This window comes from Vulpes vulpes, chromosome 8, assembly GCF_048418805.1.
Source record: "Vulpes vulpes isolate BD-2025 chromosome 8, VulVul3, whole genome shotgun sequence".
NCBI classification, from domain to species: Eukaryota; Metazoa; Chordata; class Mammalia; order Carnivora; family Canidae; genus Vulpes; species Vulpes vulpes.
In genome coordinates, this window is record NC_132787.1 from 25,943,668 (window position 1) to 25,963,760 (window position 20,093).

A 20,093-nucleotide genomic window follows, 5' to 3' on the forward strand; every position below is an offset into this window, starting at 1 on the left:
TGTCAACAGCATGATCCCTGCCTATGCTGCTACAGCAGATTTTACCTCTGATTCATCATACAAGAGAATTTGAAGGCCCAGAGAAACTGGTTTTATATTTTGAGGTTCTTTTTCCACGTTAACAGAAACAAACTTGCTACTTATATGTATGTCAGCTTAATTTTCTTACAAATTGAAAATTTAAGGCAATGAGATCTGAGGCAAAAACAATGCAGTCTTCAGACTCTTCTGGAATTAGGACACTTTATGTGGGTATATAACTATACTATAACTTTATATCTTCATTTATTTTTAGGGTTTGTAGAAACAGGAGCTATCATTGGTCCTTTGATTGGACTTCTGTTAGCGTCATTCTGTGCAAATGTTTATGTTGATACTGGATCTGTGAACACAGGTAATTCAATAAAATTTATTTACAGTGTCTAGAATACACAAAGTACTTTCATTTATGTTACCACAATTAGTTCTTGCCTTTTTGCCCTTCAGTGGATAGGCTAATTCCAGTTTTCAGGTGTACAAACTGAAGTAAAGAAGTTTAGATAATTTTTCAAATATTTCACACCAGTGAGCAGGAAAACAAGTTAAAATGCTGATCTTTTGACTCAAAATTCAGTGCTCTTTCTTTTTCCTTTTTTTCTTAAGATTTTATTTATTCATGAGAGACACAGGCAGAGGGAGAAGCAGGCTCCATGCAGGGAGCCTGACGTGGGACTCGATTCCGGGTCTCCAGGATCACACCCTGGGCTGAAAGAGGCACTAAACCTCTGAGCCCCCTGGCTGCCCAATAAATATCTATTTATAAATTCATTACAAGATAGGATGGATAACCAAAATAATTTATTGGTAGGCGATATTGTAATATCACATATTGTCAGGCAAATTTTATGAATGTCTAAATTGTATATAAATTTGGTACTTGGATAAAACCTGAGAACTGTAATATTAATAATTTTCTATAGTTAATGCAGGAAATAGTGGCAAGCTAATAAAAATGTGTATATTTCTTTACAGATGATCTGACCATAACTCCCACTGATACTCGTTGGGTTGGTGCATGGTGGTTTGGCTTTTTGATTTGTGCAGGAGTGAATGTGCTCACTGCCATTCCTTTTTTCTTTTTGCCCAAAACGCTTCCAAAGGAAGGACTAAAGAATAATGCAGACATCATTAAAAATGACAAAGAAGAGAAACAAAGAGAAGCGGTCAAGAAGGAAAAGGATGGAATCACTAAAGGCAAATATAAGAATTCTAAATGCTATATAATTTGCCTTTTGTTTTTTATAGATATGTCTATATTTTAGTTAACACTATATCATGCTAGGGTGCATTAAGACAGTCAGTAGTCAATAATGTCAGTAGTCCATAGTGCCTAGCCCAAGTCTTCCTGTGCTACTATTGAAATAAGTGATACAATAGCCAAACTGTGGAAGGAGCCTCTGTGTCCATCGAAAGATGAATGGATAAAGAAGATGTGGTCTATGTATACAATGGAATATTACTCAGCCATTAGAAACGACAAATACCCACCATTTGCTTTGACATGGATGGAACTGGAGGGTATTATGCTGAGTGAAATAAGTCAATCGGAGAAGGACAAACATTATATGGTCTCATTCATTTGGGGAATATAAAAATTAGTGAAAGGGAATAAAGGGAAAGGAGAGAAAATGAGTGAAAATATTAGTGAGGGTGACAAAACATGAGAGACACCCAACTCTGGGAAATGAACAAGGGGTAGTGGAAGGGGAGGTGGGCAGGGGGTTGAGGTGACTGGGTGATGGGCACCGAGGGGGGCACTTGACGGGATGAGCACTGGGTGTTATGCTATATGTTGGCAAATTGAAATCCAGTAAAAATTTTAAAAAAATAAACCCAAACATAAACAAGAAACTAAATAAATAAATAAATAAATAAATAAATAAATAAATAAATAAATATTTAATGCAATGCCTATCAAAAAAAGAAAAAGAAAAGAAGTGATATAATTTGGAAGCCAAATTATCTGTGATCAATGTGTATATAAAGTTTTATGTCAATTCAGACACTAAATAAATAAATTCCCCTTTGCCTTAAAAAAAAATCTGTTTTATAGAGAACATAAATCTAATTTTAAAAAACCCAAACCAAGAACAAAAGAAGGAAAAATATACACTATTTCAAATAAATGGATAGTTCTGAAACAAACAAAAAAAAATGTTAGCTTAACTGTGAGCTTCCTGGAAGTTAAGGCAGAAAAAGAAAACATGATAGGTCACATAAATCTCTATATTTGATAGAGAGAAGAATAATAATTCTTTTTTTAAGAATAATAATTCTTTTTTAAGAATAATAATTCTTTTTTTAAGAATAATAATTCTTAAAGAGAAAATGTTCTCCAAGTAACACATTGTGAAAAAAAGAAAAATTCATCATATGATGTATAATGCAGGCAATATTGAATCACACAGTAGTTTCCCAGCAAGTGCTAGTGAATATTTTCTAGAACAAGGCTGTTTTTTTTTTCTTTTGGATACACCTTCAGTAAAAGCTAAAAGAATAATTTACAGAAAGTGTTTCTGTACTAAGCTAAGAGAGTCTATTTAATGTTCAAGAACACTGATTCTCAAACTTGGCCATATATTGGAGTTCCTGGGAAATTTAAAAAATTACCAATGCCCAGAAACTCTGTAGTATTCGCAGGAGGTCTGATTTAATTAATATGAGGTATGGCCTGGTCCTTGGAATTCTTAAAGAGTATTCATTTACTAGGTGAAGAGGGTTTCAGTCTCCTTATCTGTAAAATGAGGAAATAATAGTAGTAATTGTTATAGAGTTGTTTTGTGAGGATAAAAGGAGTTCCGGCACATATTAACTATTAGTACTGCTATTGGTATTGCTGTTATTATTGTTGATATTGATACTTCTACCATTGTTCATAAATTATAATACCAGTTTGCACAGAATTTTTATAGTGGTTGAAGTGGATGTGTACACGTTCACTTAAACTACTATTAAATATAATAATTCTCAGATCATTAGAAGCTAATTCAGAACCTTTAAAATTCTCAGTAGTTGTGATTATAGTAACAATTCTTTTTGAAAGATTGATATGGACTTATAGAAGATTTTAACATATAATATTGTTTGTGTTCTGCAAGATCAATTTTCAAGACTAGGAAAGAGCAGAGCTTAGTATGAGACATACAGAAAAGAGATTTGAATTACTGAGACTCATCTACTAGAACAGAGATGTCAACAAACATGGACAACCTGAAAAGATCCAAAGTGGTCTAAACAACTTTCTTCCTGCCATGTACTTTATTTGTAAATATGAATTTTATAGCTAAAATAGGTTTCCTTGCATTAAGCTATGCTTCTTTCTCTCTCAATTTGTTCATTTATGATTCTTTGGATTTTAGGCAGTTTATTGAGCAAAAAGTACAAATAAGTAAGGAAATCAAGACACAAAATGTGAAGATAGGAAAAATGAAAAGTAATTATAAATGAGACTTTGACCCCAAAACGGCAGCAGGGTGACCTGGAACATTTGCAAGAGATGGGACACAAATTTGGCTCTGAGCTGTGTCAGTCCACATCAACAGAGGAAAGTTTGCATTATATAATTTATGTAGCCTTTAGTATGTACCAAAAAAATCAAGATCTCAGAGAGTAGAACCTGGGGTTTCATTGTGTATCTAGTGTGAACCATTGACAGGACCTAAACTATTGTTCTAAAGAAGTAAAATATACCCAGTACTTGAGAAAGTTATATACCATGAATTCCCACATATATCTTCATTTTAAATAGTCAAGAATGATAATATCAATATTTGAGTGTGAACTTTATCAAGTAGATCTCCTTCTAAACTTTAAAAAACAGAACAAGCATCTTTCATTCTATTTGATCTCTAGAGAAGAGAGGATGTTAATGGAAGGAAAAAGAGAAGGAAAAAAAGGAACTGGTGTGAATAGACAGACAATATTTTGGTCATATTATAATTTTTCCTTAAAACACAATAACAACTTAGTGATGGTAAGACTATTGTGCTCTGCTCCCTACCCAGTCAGCTGCATTACTGGCTTGCAGAAGGTACAAAAACGGTATAACTTTAGCTTTCAAGAGGTAACACAGCAAAGCAAAGCAAAAACCAGTATGTGTAGGATAAACAGAAAAAATATAATTTGCAGAGGAGGTTGATGTTTTAGAAAAAGTTGATCTTAAAATGCAAAACCAAGCTAGTTTAACACACACTTTTTCATTTCAGATTTTTTACCGTTCATGAAAAGTCTTTTATGCAACCCAATTTACATGCTTTTCATACTAATAAGCATTGTACAGTTTAATGCATTTGTTAATATGTTCACCTTCATGCCTAAGTATCTGGAACAGCAATATGGAAAATCAGCTTCAGAGGCAATCTTTCTAATTGGTATGTTTATTCTTCTCTATATAGTAGTCCACTTTTTTTTAACCATGAAATAGTGAACAGTGTGATGATGGGTCTAGGAAGTTCTTAAATTGAAATATGTGGAGATGTTTCTGTCTCTGGTACATTTCCGCCTTCCATTCTCCAGGGAAATCAGCAAAGGGTAGGGAAGGAAAGAGGCCAGGAAATCCTGGCTTTTTTTTCTCTTCTGCTCTCTCTCTACTCAAAATATTTGTGGAAATCTTGAGGAATGTAAAAATTAGAGATAATTTTCAGATAGGCAACCCGTTAATGTAAAAAGGGAAACAAGGATAACTCATTAGTAGGAGTCTGAGTTTTACTCATTTAACTCCAGTTTATGAATTCAGTGTCTCTCCTAAGTTCCTTGGGCCCCCTGGTGGTTTGAGGTGTCTTTGCAGCCCAAGCATTCTGATTTTCCTGTGAACACATTGACTACAGAGGTGCTCTTCCTCCTTGGGTTTCTACTGAGATCTTTTTACGGCTTTGAAAAGTGAATATCCCAGACTGTCTGCAACCACATCACCTAGAGTGCTTGTTGAAAGTTCAGATACCTGATACTCATTTCAGAATTCTTAATAACTAGAGTGGGTATAAACAACTGCAAAATCATATTAATCATAAACTACTGGTCAACTTTGGCTTGTCACTCCTACCTGAACAATTAGAAAAAGATACATATCACAAATCTCTGCATACAAGAAATTTACGACCTACTACAACTAATTAAATGAAGGATAGTGATAACAGTCTTCAAAATATACTTGACATTGAGAGGCATTTAAAAATCTCTCTGTAGTAATATATAACTCAGCAGAGATAAAATTCACCTTTCTTCACTGTGCGTTAGACCTAAATGATTTCTTATGTAAGACATATTAAATAAAGTTAAGATCATATTTGTTCTTTTGCTAAACCACTTTGTAAACAACATTTCATTTATATTTCTAGGTATTTATAACTTACCTCCAATATGCATTGGATATATAGCTGGTGGTTTAATTATGAAGAAGTTCAAGATTACTGTCAAACAAGCTGCCCACATAGGATGCTGGTTATCTTTAATTGAATATCTTCTCCATTTTTTGTGTTTTCTCATGATCTGTGATAATACTTCAGTTGCTGGCATAACCACCACTTATAAAGGGTAGGTTGTTTCCTAATGAATGTCATACATTTAGAACAGTTAATAACATATCTTATTCAAAGGTTACCCATGACCAGATCATTTGCTAATTGGAATTAATAACAACAATCCATGGTCTTTCTTTATCTTTCCTCCATCTGTCAGTTATAAGCCTATCCCTACCGGCTCTAGGCTTATTAAAGAGATTCGTAACATATCATAGGGTTAGTGAGTTTATGACTGCACGTGTGTGTGTGTGTGTGTGTGTGTGTATTTGTCTTTGTAATATCCTAGTGGATATTAAAATGGACATCAAAGAAACTACTGATAGTTTTAGGTTGTATCGGGATATGTTATCCATATATTTTGGACTCTCATAAATGGGTGAAATTAATTAACTATATAGTCTCAATCATCTTTATATGTTTCCACAATGGGCCTAAGCCCAGCATAACTGAATCCTAGCATACAATATGTTAATTCACATGTAAATTCATACATTTCATTTGTCTAGTTAGGTCTCTATCATTAAATAGTTTTAGATTTGTATTTGAGGGTTATCTGAATTTATAGAAAGATTATGCATAGTAACATTTTCTCTTGACTTGATAATACACATCCTAACAGATGTGAGGTGATATCTCATTGTGGCTTTGATTTTTATTTCTCTGATCGGTGAAATTGAGAAACTTTTAATTTACTTATTGGCCATTTGTATGTCTTCTTTGGAAAATTATCTATTTAGTTCCTCTGCCCATTTTAACACTTGATCTTAGCCAAAAGGCTGAAAAATTATCCTCTGCCCATTTAAAAATCAGATTGTTTGCTTTTTTGTTATTGAGTTTTATTCATTTTTTATTTATTTTGGGTATTAATTCCTTATCATATATATGATTTGTAGATATTTGCTCCCATCCCATAGGGTGTATTTTCATTTTGTTCATGATTTCCATTGCTGTCCAGAAGCTTTTTAGTTCATGTAGTTCCATTTGTTTATGTTTGCTTTTGTTATTTGTGATTTTTGGTGTCCAATCCAAAAAATCCTTGCCAAGACTAATAAGGAACTCACCCGCTATATTTTCTTCTAGGAATTTTGTGGTTTCAGGTCTTTTTTTTTTTAAGATTTATTTATTTATTTATGATAGACATAGAGAGGCAGAGACACAGGCAGAGGGAGAAGCAGGCTCCACGCCGGGAACCTGATGTGGGACTCAATCTCACGACTACAGAATCACGCCTTGGACCAAAGGCAGGCGCTAAACCGCTGAGCCACCCAGGGATCCTGTGGTTTCAGGTCTTAAATTTAAGTCTTTAATCCATCTGACTTTATTTTTTTGTGTAAGATGTAAGATAGGAGTCTAGTTTCATTCTTTTGCATGTGGCTGTCCAATTTCCCAACACCATTTACGAAAAGATATCCTTTCCCCACAGTAAATTCTTAGCTGGTTTATTGTAAATTAATTCACCATACATACATGGTTTATCTGGGTTCTCTATTCTCTTCCATAATCTTGGTGACTCTTTTTTATGCTAATACTATACTGTTTTGATTACTATTGTTTTGTAAAATAGTTTGAAATCAGGAAGAGTGATACCTCCTGCTTTGCTCTTAAGATTGCTTTGCTATTTTTTTGTGGTTCCATGCACATTTTAGACTTGTTTTTCTACGTCTATGAAAAATGCCATTGGAATCTGTTTAGCAAATTCAATAAATCTGTAGATTGCCTTGGGTACCAAGGAAATTTTAGCAATATTAATTCTTCCAATCCTTGAGCATGCAATATCTTTCTATTTATTTGTGACCTCTTCGATTTCTTTCACCAATATCTTACAGTTTTCAGTGTATATATTTGCACATCCTTGGCTAAATTTATTTATTTTTATTCTTTTGATGCAATTATCAAAAATTTCTCTTCTAATAGTTTGTTGTTAGTGTGTAGAAACAGAATTGATTTTTGTATACTGATTTTCTATCCTGCAACTTTACTGGATTATAATTCTAACCATTTTTTGTGGAGTCTTTAGGGTTTTCTATACATATTTATGTCACCTAAAAATAGAGGTAATTTCACTTCTTCATTTCTGCTTCAAATGCCTTTTATTTTTTTGTCTTGCCTAATAGCTCTGGCTAGGACTTCTTGAATAAAAGTGGATAGAGTAGATATTCTTATGCTGTTCCTGATCTTAGAGGAAAGTTTCTCAGCATTGAGAATGATGTTAGCTGTGGGCTTGTCGTAAATGTCCTTTTTATATGTTGTTACATTTTTTCTGTATCTAATTTGTTGAGAGTTTCTTTTTTATCATGAATAGATGTTGAATTTTGTCAAATGCCTTTTTGCATTGATTGAGATGATCATATGATTTTTATCCTTCAATTTGTTAATGTGCTGTATCACATGGATTGGTTTGTATATCTAGAAATGTCCTTGTGTCCCTGGAATAAATCCCACTTGATCTTGACATGTGATTTTTTTGATGTGCTGTTGAATTCATTTCACCAGTATTTCTTTTTTCGGAAGATTTTATTTATTTATTCACGAAAGACACAGAGAAAGAGGCAGAGACATAGGCAGAGGGAGAAGCAGGCTTTTAGCAGGGAGCCCAGTGCGGGACTTGATCCCCAGACCGGGATCATGCCCTGAGCTGAAGGCAGGTGCTCTTTGGCTGAGCTACCCAAGCATCCCATTTGCCAGTATTTTGTTGATAATTTTTGTGTCTATATCCATCAGGGATTTGTCCTGTGGTTTTCTTTTCTTGTAGTTTTCACATCCGACTTTGGTCAGATTATACTGATGTATAATTCTGGCTTCACAAATGAGTTTGGGGACGTTTCCCCCTTCAATTTTTTGGAAGACTTTAGAAGGATTAGTGTTAATTCTTCTTTAAATGTTTGATAGAATTTACTAAGGAAACCATCTGATGCTGGGCTGTTCTTAGTTGGGACATTTGTGATTTTGATGCTCTCCTTACCAGTAATTGATCTGTTCAGATTTTCTATTTCTTCATGTTTTTAGAAATTTATCCACTTTTTCTAAGTTGTCCAATTTATTGGTGTATAATTTATAGTTTTGTCTTATGATCCTTCACATTATGTGGTGTTGGTTGTAATATTTTCTCTTTAAATTATAATTTTATTTATTTAGATTGTCTCTCTTTTTGTTTTTCTATTCCTTGATGTGTAAAGTTAGGTTTTTACTTGAGATTTTTTTTTCTTAATGTATGTTTTCATTGCTATAAACTTTCTTCCTAGAAATTCTTTTGTTGCATCTTATAAATTTTGATATGCTGTGGTTACATTTTTGTTTGTGTCAAAATATTTTTTTTTTCCCTTTTGATTTCTTCTATGATCCAGTGGTCATTTAGGAGTGTGTTGTTTAAATTCCATATATTTGTGAACTTTCCAAATTTTTTCCTGTTAATTGATTTCTATTTTCATATCACTGTGGTCAGAAAAAATACTTAATGTAATTCCTATCTTCCTGAATTTCTTGAGAATGGTTTTGTGGCTTAACACATGATATATCCTAGAAATGTTTTCTGTGCTTTTAAAAGGAATGTATATTCTGCTGCTATTGGATGGAATATGTTGCATTTGTATATGTCTTTTAGGTTGGTCTACAGTCTCGTTCAAGTCTGCTATTTCCTTATTAATTCTCTGTCTAGATTATCTATCCATTGTTAATAGTGGAGTATTAAAGTCTTTATTATTGTATTGCTGTTTATTTCTCCTTTTAGTTATTTGTTTTACATATTTAGGTACTTTAATTTTGGGTGCATAAATATTTACAACTGTTGTATCTTCTTGATGAATGCATTTCATTTGTGATTTGACAACTTTCTCTGGTGTATACTTTGACAAATTTAGCACAATATTTCGTATACTACTATAGCTCTTTCTTTTGTATGAGGCATACATTAAAATATATTTATAGCATCCTATTTTATGTTACCATCTTGACTTTGATAGCATATGGAAATTATATTTGTACTTCTCCTCCCCTGTATCTTAGATTAATGTTAAAATTTACATTTGTTTATACTGTGTATTCAATATGTTACTGTAATTATGGTTATTTATAATACATTTGTTTTTCAACTTTAAACTAGAGCTTTATACATTCACACGTTTTTGTGATGTTAATTACCATCCTTTTATTTCAGCTTCAAGAATTTCCTCTAGCATTTCTTGTAATTCAGGTTTAGTAATGATGTACTTCCTCAGTTTTTGTTTGTTTGGGGAAATCTTTGTTTCTTTCATTTCTGAAGGACAGCTTTGCCAGGTATAGTATTCTTGATTGAGGGGTTTTTTTCTTCCTATATGTTGAATATATTATCCCACTCTCTCCTGACCTGCAAAGTTTTTGTTGAGAAATCTGCTTATAGTCTTATGCAAATACCCTTAAAGTGACAAATCATTTTTGTCTTGTTGATTTCAAAATTTTCTCTTCATCTTTTACTTTTGTCAGTTTAATTATTATGTGTTTTGGTATACTTTCTTTTTGGATTCAACCTATTTGGGATTCTTGGCTGTGTTGCACATTCAAATGGGACTACTGGGTGGGCTTTCTGATTGGGAAGGGCTTCTGGCTGTGCTTCACAGTCAGAAGGGACCACTAGTAGGTTGTAGACTATATTCCCTGTCAGGATGATGCCACTGGTCAGGGATATAGGTTGGGCTCACAATTGTTCCTGATCAGCTAAGGTCTCATGCTGTGCTCTATGATCAGGAAGGTGACAAGCTGTGCCTTGAAGTTAGGTGGGGCCACAGGGCGAGCTTCACAAGGGAGTTACTGGACTTTACTGTTGAACAAGGTTGCCAGCCACGCTCTCTGGAGGAGAGAGGCCTCTAATATCCCAGAGCTAGGTGGTGCTAGAAACTGCATCCTCTGCTTGGGCAGGATCACTGTCCAAATTTTCTCATCAGGTAAGGCTGCAACCTCTGCTCCATTATTGGGCATAGTCACTGACTAGGTTCCCTGCCTAAATAAGGCTTCAGGCTGTATTCAGCAATTGGGTAGGGCCAAAGGCTGGGCTCTGTGCCTGGGTGATGCTGTAGTCTGGGCTCTGAGGCTGCCCAGGGTTATTGTTCAGCCTCCTTGGTTAGGTGGGGCCAGAGGTTATGCTTAGGGCAGGGCTATTAGCTTGACTCCCAAGTGGAGCAGGGCTGTAGGATAGACTCTATGGCTGCCTACATTCTCTGGCCAGGCTTTCCAAATCAGTGAGACTGGAGGCTATACTCACTAGTTAGGCAGGGCTGTGAATTTTCTTCCTTTCCCAGATAAGGGAGTTGAACAAGCTCCAATGCCAGTATGCCCTGTTGACTGGTAACCCAAGTCAAGCAGAATTGCCAACTGAGATTCTTGGTCAATAGGAGCCACCATTCAGCTCTGTAGAATGAGCAGAACTACAGGTTGGGTCTGTACTTGGACAAGGTTGCAAGTGAGAAAACAGTCCACCAAGATCTGAGTGCTGGTTGCTGTAATCCCTGTCTTCCTTCTTCTTCCTTATCTAATTCTTAATAAGGGAGGCCTACAGATTTTCCCAGTGATGCTCATGAGGTGACACCTGAATAGGCCTTCTGGGAAATATCCCACAATGCTGAGGAAACTTAATGTCTACCTTGGGCTCTCTTTTCCCTTTGGAGAAACAGTAGGACCAGGGGGGACTTCTCTGTGTGCCATTGTGCTGACCTGGGGGAGGGGCAATTTGATTACAGTGTAACTATTCCTCTTACTCTTCCAATGTGATCCTTCTAGGTCTCCATGGTCCAGAGGGATGCTTTAGCCTCACCCCAGTGCTGGGATTTTAACAATGGTATCTAGTCTGGATAGCTGTTATTTGGTCTCCTTGGGAGGGAGACTGGTCAACAACAACTTATGCTGCCATTTTTTTAAAAAGATTTTACTTATTTATTCATGAGAGACACAAAGACAGAGGTAGAGACAGGCAGAGGGGGAAGCAAGCTCCCTGGTGGAAGCCTAATGTAGGACTTGATCCCACTACACCAGGATCACAACCTGAGCCAAAGGCAGATGCTCAATCACTGAGCCACCCACACGCCCATATGTTGCCAATTTTATGACTACTGGACATTATACTAGAAGGAGGTATTTTTTACTCTAGTAGTTAGATTTCTGAAGCTAAATATACTGTCTACATTACAAATTGAACTTACATTAAAGAAAACAAATTGAACTTACAGATTTTGAACTTCAAGATTGCTTTCATAACACAAGATCTCTCATTACTAACTACCATATGGATCAACCACAGGGATTAGGTCATCTTCATTTTTGTGTTCTAATAATACCTAGAAAAACCTCTTCTATATGCTAGGCACTTAGTTAATGCCTGTTTATTGGCCACTTGCTTATCTGAAGTAAATCGAAAAGTTGCTATGTGGTCACCAAAGCACATGTTTTTTATGCTAGAGCTACAGTTCTGAGGCCAGACATTGAAGGTGGGAAGATTTCTGCTTCTATTTTGGGGGTCAGAATAAATATAATTTTGGATTAAGATGAAAAAATAATAAGGAAATGTTCTAATAGTCTTTCAATATCCATGCATTATTTTAAAACATTTCAGAATACAACAAGATTTATATGTGGAAAATACCATCCTTGCGGACTGTAACAAGGATTGCAACTGTCCAATTAAAATGTGGGACCCTGTGTGTGGAAACAATGGTGTGTCATATATGTCAGCTTGTCTTGCTGGTTGTGAGACATCCGTTGGAACAGGAATAAACATGGTAACACATTCTGTCGGTCTCTTTTACAAAACTTTGGTTTTATGCATTGCATTGGAACTTTCCAACATGAAATGGGTCCACATTTCATAAAAGTAAAATTAAAGTCTTTCTGTATGTTCATTTGATTTACCTTTTATTTCATAAATCTTATTTTAAACCTGCACAGTGTCTGACCACTGTTCTTTTCCTTTAATTAATTATTTTTATTTGAGTATACTGGACACCAACCACTGATCTTTAATTCCATAGCAGTTGATATTATTATTTAACTCATTTTAAAAATATTCTGGACTGAAATATTTTTATCATTGAGATGGAGTTGGTTGTTTTGATCTCAGCTACCCAGCTAATTGGTTTGCCATTTTTTTTCTCTTTTTTCCCCTTTTCTAAATATATATATGCATGTGCTTTCTGTGTTTTTCACATTCTGACAGCTTTTTGAGAGGATAGAATTAGGCTGCTTTTTTCTCCTGAAAATTTTACAATATTTAAAAATTTGTTGGTAATAAAGTAAAATATAACTTTTGATTCTTATGAAAACCTGAAAAAAAAAAAAAGAAAAAAGAAAACCTGGAAATAGGAGTTTTTAAAGGATTGACTCTACTCCAGTTTTGAAATAAACTATACTTTTTGAAACAAAGCTTTATTCATAAAGCTAAATATTTCAGCTGAATATTTGAAAACAAATTTTGTTTCTCATACTTCATGTTGTAGCAAAACACTATGCGTCTTTAACAGACATGACGTTAGGATAGCTGAGTGATTGCAAATTTACTCCATATTTTAGAAAGAAATACCATTTTTCTAAAACCACACTTCCATGTTTTGTTTAAGCTATAATCCTGAGAAGCACCATAATAGAGATGAGAATAAAGGGAATAAATAGTCTCCATCTTGATCCAGTTGGCTATGTAGAAAATATTTGTGATGTGTGTTCAAAGTTTTACTTTCTTAAATAGGATATTATTTTTTGATAGGTGTTCCAAAATTGTAGCTGCATTCAAACCTCAGGAAATTCATCTGCAGTTCTTGGGCTGTGTGACAAAGGATATGACTGTTCCATGATGCTCCAGTACTTTTTAATCTTGTCAGCAATTGGCAGTTTCATTTATTCTTTATCTGCGATCCCTGGATATATGGTTCTTCTAAGGTACAAAAATTTTCTTTATTTGGATTCCTTCTTGGTCCTTTACTAAGGTACCTTTTTCTAAAAAAGCCACTTAAAGCCTATATTATCTAAGAATTCAGTGCTCTTTTATATCATGTATTAAGAATTTTATATTAGGTATTGTTGAATTTTATAAAATTTTGATGTTTAGGGATATGAATATTCATCTTTTAGCATTTCCCTCTTTATCTTTCCTGCCTTATTTTTTGCAACTAAATTATGTGAACCTCTCATTGTTGACACAAGAAGAATCATTAAATTTTATTGTAACCCATATGAAATGGTCATTTTGATAGATAAAGAGTGGTTACCTAGCAGTCATTTCATACGGTTCAAGCTACAGGACAGCAGAGTGTAAAGCTGTCAGAAACCTTGGTGTCACCACTTACTATCTACAGGGCATAAACAGGTCACTTGATTTTTCTTAGCTTCATTTTTTAAAAAACAAAAATAGGCATAATAATAAATACTCAACTTTTTTTACAAGGCTATCAGGAGATACAAAAGATGAAGGACTTTCTAAAACTAGTAAACTGCAGAGCTAGAATTCAGACTTGGTGTAGTACACATGTGTGCATTCAATTTCAGCATTTTGCATGCCTAGAAAACAATCATAAACATTCCTACTAAGCAAAATGTGCATTTTTATCTCTTCTTCATATTTTATTGGAACTTTGAAGCAGAGTTAAGATAATTGCAATTCTCAGTCCATAGCACATTATCCTTATAGGCAAGGATAAGTTTTCATTCTTGTTTTATTTTTGCTTTTTTCATTCTATTTTTCACTCCCTCTTATCATAGTCACCCACATTAAAATGATAAATATGGATTATCCTCTGTGAAATGCTAATATTTTTTGTGAGTTTGTGTTTTTATATTCACACAAGGAGGTATTGTGCTATAAATCTTGCTTTGGTTCATAAGGTATAGGCATAGATAAACTCACCAAGTACTACTAGTACTTGTGAGCTATCTCACACCTTCACTACATGGGAGTTCCTACCTCCTTACAGCCTCACTAACACTTGGAATTATCTTACTTTCTGATGTTGACTACTCCAACACGTGTAAAATGGTAGCTCACTGATGTTTTAATATGCGATTTCCTAATTCATTATATTTAAGTATCTCTTCAAACTTTTAGTAGCTATTTAGGCTTCTGATTCAAGATGTTTATTGACTTTCTTTGCCCATTTTGTATTATATTTCTTATATTTTTCTTGGTGATTTTGCTGATTGCTGTCTAAATTATAAATATTAAGTTTTTAAATATTTCATTTATTTATTTGAGATAGACCAAAAGAGAGCATGAGCAGGTGGTAGGGGTAGAGGGAGAGGAAGAAGCAGACTCCCCACTGAGTGGGGAGCCAGATGTGGGGCTTGATCCCAAGGCCCTAAGATCATGACCTGAGCAAAGGCAGACACCAAACTAGCGAAGGCACCCAGGCACCACTAAATTATAAATATTAATGTAATATTTGTTTACATGATACAATTATCTCCTCCTCTCTCATCGTTTTAAAATTTCTCCAAAGCATCTTTTATGAACTTAAATCTTAAATTTTATTGTACTGAAATCTAATAATTTTCTTACTTTAGGGTTTATGTATTGGAGAGTCACATTTTAAAAGTGTTTTTATGCTCCTAATTTATAAAAATATTCACCTAAATTTTATCTAATAGCTTTACAGCTTCACCTTTTACATATGGTTCTTTAAACCATCTCAAGTCTATCTTTATGTATGATGCAAGGGAGATAGTTATTCAGTGTTATTTTTTTCCATATAATAAAGCAGTTTTTCCAGCATCAATATAAATAAGAGGTCCCTTCTCTGTTGATTTGTGGTGCTACCTTTACCATAGCTCCAGTTTTAATATTACATGGTCAATTTTCACTTTTATTCTTATTCTACAGTTTTGTTTGTTTTCATACAGTACCATATTGATTTTATTACTTTGACATGGTATCTGTTAATATCTCATATGGTAAACTCTTCTTTACCCACCCACCCCTAACACCTTTACTCTTTCTTTATTCTTTTCTTCACAAATTGATTTAGCTACTGATGTATGGATCTTTATGCTCACATAGGAATTTTGATGGAGTTTGTGTGGATTCCATAGATTATTTGGAGAAAATCTGGCATCAAATATTTGTGAAAATCAAATCTTTCCATTTATTTAACTTTTCTTCTATAGATAATATACACATGTATATACAAATGTATACATACATATAAAATTATGTCATTTATAATAATAAATATATTCATATCCACATATATCAGTCCACACAGAGATATGGATATATTTTTATGGATACATACAGGTATGTAAGTATTTGTGATTATAAGTGGTACTATTTTATATTTTCTAGTTGATTATTGTTGATTTAGAGGAATGTTGTTAATTTTTTAAAGTTTATAATCCAGCAACTTTTCTTATTCTAGTAGTTTGTTTATTTTGTTAGGCTTTTTATATATAAATATGTGCAAATATGGAGAGTTTTATCTCTTCACTTCTAAACCTTACACATCTTAGACTTTTGAAATTTTCTTATAGCATCAACTTAGACCAAAACTCTATTAAACAATAGTGGTGATAGTGAGTATTCTTGTACTTTTCAAATCTTAATGGAAGCCATACAACTTTTTCCATTATGAGACTTGCTATAGATTTTCAGTATATAGTTTTCATCTAGTTTCTAAGTCTTTACTAATGAAATATGTATTAAACTTTATTAAATGTATTTTTCTGCATCTATGATTTTGTAACTTTTCTGCGTAGTGTTTTTAGTGTAGTAAAATTAAGTGGTAGCTTTTTTATTTTGAACTGTTTGCATGGATGAGAAAAACCATAGTTATGGTATATTTTTAAAAGATTTTATTTATTTATTTGAAGAGGAGAGGGGCAGGGAGAGAGGGAGAGAGATAATCTCAAGCAGACTCCCTGCTGAGCATGGAGCCTGATGAGGGGCCCAATCTCACAATCCTGAGACCATGACCCAAGCTAAAATCAGAAGAAGGATGCTTAACCTACTGAGCTACCTCGGTGCCCCAGTTACAGTATGTTTCATATATGATTTGGTTGTTTAAATAATACTTTATTTAAATTGTTATATCTATGTTGATAAGCAATAAAGACCTATGTTTTATTCTTTTTTTTATTTGGAATCATTTGAGGCCCCCAAAAATGAATTGATAAATTTTCTATATTTTAATTTCTGAAACTATTTATATTAAATATCTGGCCATTAAAAGTTATATAAATGCACCTGTAAAAGTGTTTACATGTTGGGCTCATTGGACAGTGATATTTCATTATTATTTCCATTTATTCACTGTTAGTGCCTATTCACACTTTCAATTTCTACTTATACCTGTTGTATGCTGGTTAGTACATAGATAATTATAATATTATTTTATCATTCTGATACTCTGATGTATCTGAAAGGTTTTCCCTGTCTTATTAGGTGTTTTGCTTATTTCCTCTTTTTTATTTTTTCTTGATCATTGTTGCAGAGGCTTGTCTATTTTTCTTCTTTTGAAGAATCAGGTTTTAGGGAAGCCTGGGTGGCTCAATGGTTGAGCATCTGCCTTTGGCTCAAGCTGTGACCCTCGAGTCCTGGGATCGAGTTCCACACTGGGTTTCCTGCATGAAGCCTGCTTCTCCTCTGCCCATGTCTCTGCCTCTCTCTCTTTCTGTGTCTCTCATGAATAAATAAATAAAATATTTTAAATATGATCAGGTTTTAGTTTTGTTAATTTTTATTTCATGTATTTCTGCTCTTCTTATTTTTTTTTTTGCTTTTAGACTTGCTCTGTAGTTCTTTATCCAATGATTTGAGTTTAATACTTAGATCATTATTTTCATTCTGACTACTGTGTATAAGGCTGTACATTTCGTTTCAAGTATTACTTTAGCTATGCCTCAACTAGCATTTTCTGTGAGGTTTATTTCTAACGATTTTGTGGTTTCTTTTATTATTTGCCCCACTAGACCAAAGTTTATTTATTAATGTGTTATATAATATATATTTATATATCACATCTATAAGAACTTTCTATACTTATTCTTTTATTATTGATTTTTATATTCAGAGAACATGATATGAAAGATAACAGGTTGGGGAGGTAGGATATTGAAGCTTTCATTGGGGTCTAGTGCATTTTTTAAGTATTTCATGAGTTTCTGAAAAGAATGGGTTACTTCTGCATTTGGGGTTTACAGTTCCCATATCTCTTGGATTGCAGTAAAGCATTGTGTTACCAAAATTTTGTAAATGTAACTCATCAGTTTTTCAGAGATAGGTGTTAAAATCTTTAAATATTGTTGATGCATTTCCCCCTATAATACTGTCAGTTTTTAAATTTATGTATTTGGAGACTATATTATAGGATGCAAATGTGCTTTTGATCATTATACTTCTGTTATTAGCATCACTTAATTCTCTTATCTTTTAGTTATTTCTTTCAAGGAATTATATTTCATTTCTTAGTTCTGAAACTAGGGATAGTACCAAACCCTACACATATTATATTTTTTCCTATATATACATAGCTATGATATAGTCTAATTTACAAATGTGACACAGCAACAGATTAACAACAATAACTAATAATAAAATGGAACAATTGAAACAATATACTTTAATGAAAGTTAAGTGCATGTGGTCTCTCTCACTCTATAAAAATATCTCATTGCACTATACTTACCCTTTTTCTTCTTGTAATGATATGAGATGATAAAATGCCTACATGATGAGATGAAAGAAGTTGAATGAAGTAGGCATTGTGATACAGGGATTGTAGTATTCAGCTGCTTTTGATCTTCCGATGATATGCCAGCAGATGGACCATCTGCTTCTGGACTCTAGTTGACTGTGGGTTAACGCAAAGCATAGAAAGTGAAACCACAGATAAGGGGGAACTACTGTATATATTGGATGTTCTGCTGCTTTGAAAGCTGTATCTTTCAAATAGTTAACCTGATTATTGAAATTCTTAACCACATTAATGTTTTACTTTCAAAACTTTTCAGTATTAATATCTACCCCCTAATAAAATAAGTATCTAATCAGGCTCTCTTCACATCTCTATTATCTTCCCCCATCTCTTGCCAGGGTCATATGGTAGACGTTAACCACTGGATTTTTATTAGTATTACTTGTGTTTCTATTTTTGCGGAATCTCCCCGGATCTCCTACCATGATGGTAGAGGGTGAAACATCAATGCTATTCTGCCAATCTGAAAAACGATTTCAATTTTTCTCAGCATTTTCTCATGATTTGTATGCTAATTTTTCTGATTCTTGGATTCTAGACATTGACATTATTATCAATGACAATCAATGATAAAGTTCATAGAACAGTTTAAACTGCTTAAACAGTTAAATAATTTCTTCACTATAGTATTTCATGCTTCTGTGAGAGATAAAGGGGAAAGAAAAAAATCTTCAGTAAAATTGAAATGCCCTATTCTCTGTATTAAATGGAAACCATGGGACCAAGAGGATCATGATAGGTCTTTCTGGCTTTTCTTAACTTCTAAGTAAAATCATTGATGTTGTCTAAATAACCTATGCATCAGGAAGATAATGTATAGATCAACTTACGAGATTTTTTCAAATTTTATACTAAAACACTTACATTGAGAAAATGTACTATCATTTTATTGACATGCTAAAAATGTATTGCATGCTTTTGTGAAGAAAGCTACTTTTATTTTCTCAGCTTTGAATTAATCAGGGAAGGGAAGGGAATATAGTGAATCAAAGTGAATCCTTTGGGGAGCTAATCATGCTGATGCTGGAGTGGGACACAAAAAAGTCCAGTGGGGAATTATAGTCTTCATTTCTATAGGAATTTCAAGCAACAGTGCAAAAGTGGGGGAATTTTTGGAGAGAATTGAGATTTCTGTGTGACTCTTGAAATGATACCAAATCATTTAAAATATATTTGCTTTGGATTTCTTGATCACATCCCTTTGAAAATTTTTAGTCTTTCTTTCTGCCTTAAATTTACTTATATACATTCTCAGCTTTTCTGTATTTTGTCAACATAAATAAGCTAAATACAGCTAGGGTTACATCATTTTTGTTTTAAGCTAAAGATTTAATCAAGAACTACCACTTCAATACGTGGATATTGGGGTAAAAATTGATATGACATACTTTCTTCTTTGATAACTCTCTGATAGAAATGAATGAGCAAAAATGATGGGTAAATGCCAAGAACCAGAAGTAGAGGTCCTGTGTAGGCTGTAAGCTGAATAATTAGACCTTGGATAACCAAGACCTGAGCATGCAAAAAAAAAAAAAAAAAAAAAAAGAAAAGAAAAGAAAAGAAAAAGAAAAAAAATCTGGTCCCCAGTGTGTTACTTGCATATAGTTTAAAGAAACTATGACAAAGTTTAAAGCTCTACTTTTATTTTATTTATGAATTTACCTTTTTTTTTAGGTGTATCAAGCCTGAAGAGAAGTCTCTTGGTGTGGGGTTACATACATTTTGCACAAGAGTATTTGGTAAAAATAGTAATTTTTCCAACATCATATCAAAACATTATTAAATGCTAAGAAAATTAAATCATTCTCTTGAAGTAACAGTCTAGCAAATATCCCTTCTG

At 33.5% G+C, this 20,093-nt stretch overlaps 1 protein-coding gene and 1 long non-coding RNA gene across 16 annotated transcripts in view; one reads left to right on the forward strand and one right to left on the reverse strand.

The window, feature by feature from the left end:
- SLCO1A2 (solute carrier organic anion transporter family member 1A2) overlaps positions 1 to 20,093 on the forward strand; it is a 112,517-nt gene that overhangs the window by 82,424 nt on the left and 10,000 nt on the right. For all 15 annotated transcript variants that reach the window (XM_072765875.1, XM_072765885.1, XM_072765882.1 and 12 more), the window contains 7 exons: positions 296 to 394; positions 1,012 to 1,233; positions 4,245 to 4,409; positions 5,376 to 5,571; positions 12,136 to 12,301; positions 13,279 to 13,451; positions 19,928 to 19,992. In XM_072765875.1, coding sequence (XP_072621976.1) covers positions 296 to 394; positions 1,012 to 1,233; positions 4,245 to 4,409; positions 5,376 to 5,571; positions 12,136 to 12,301; positions 13,279 to 13,451; positions 19,928 to 19,992 — 1,086 coding nt within the window. The remainder of the gene's footprint in view (positions 1 to 295; positions 395 to 1,011; positions 1,234 to 4,244; positions 4,410 to 5,375; positions 5,572 to 12,135; positions 12,302 to 13,278; positions 13,452 to 19,927; positions 19,993 to 20,093) is intronic.
- LOC140599900 (uncharacterized) overlaps positions 1 to 20,093 on the reverse strand; it is a 33,214-nt gene that overhangs the window by 10,235 nt on the left and 2,886 nt on the right. The window contains exons 2-3 of the long non-coding RNA XR_012002931.1: positions 18,185 to 18,349; positions 5,391 to 5,583 (exon numbers count right to left, since the gene is read on the reverse strand). This is a non-coding gene — a long non-coding RNA (uncharacterized lncRNA). The remainder of the gene's footprint in view (positions 1 to 5,390; positions 5,584 to 18,184; positions 18,350 to 20,093) is intronic.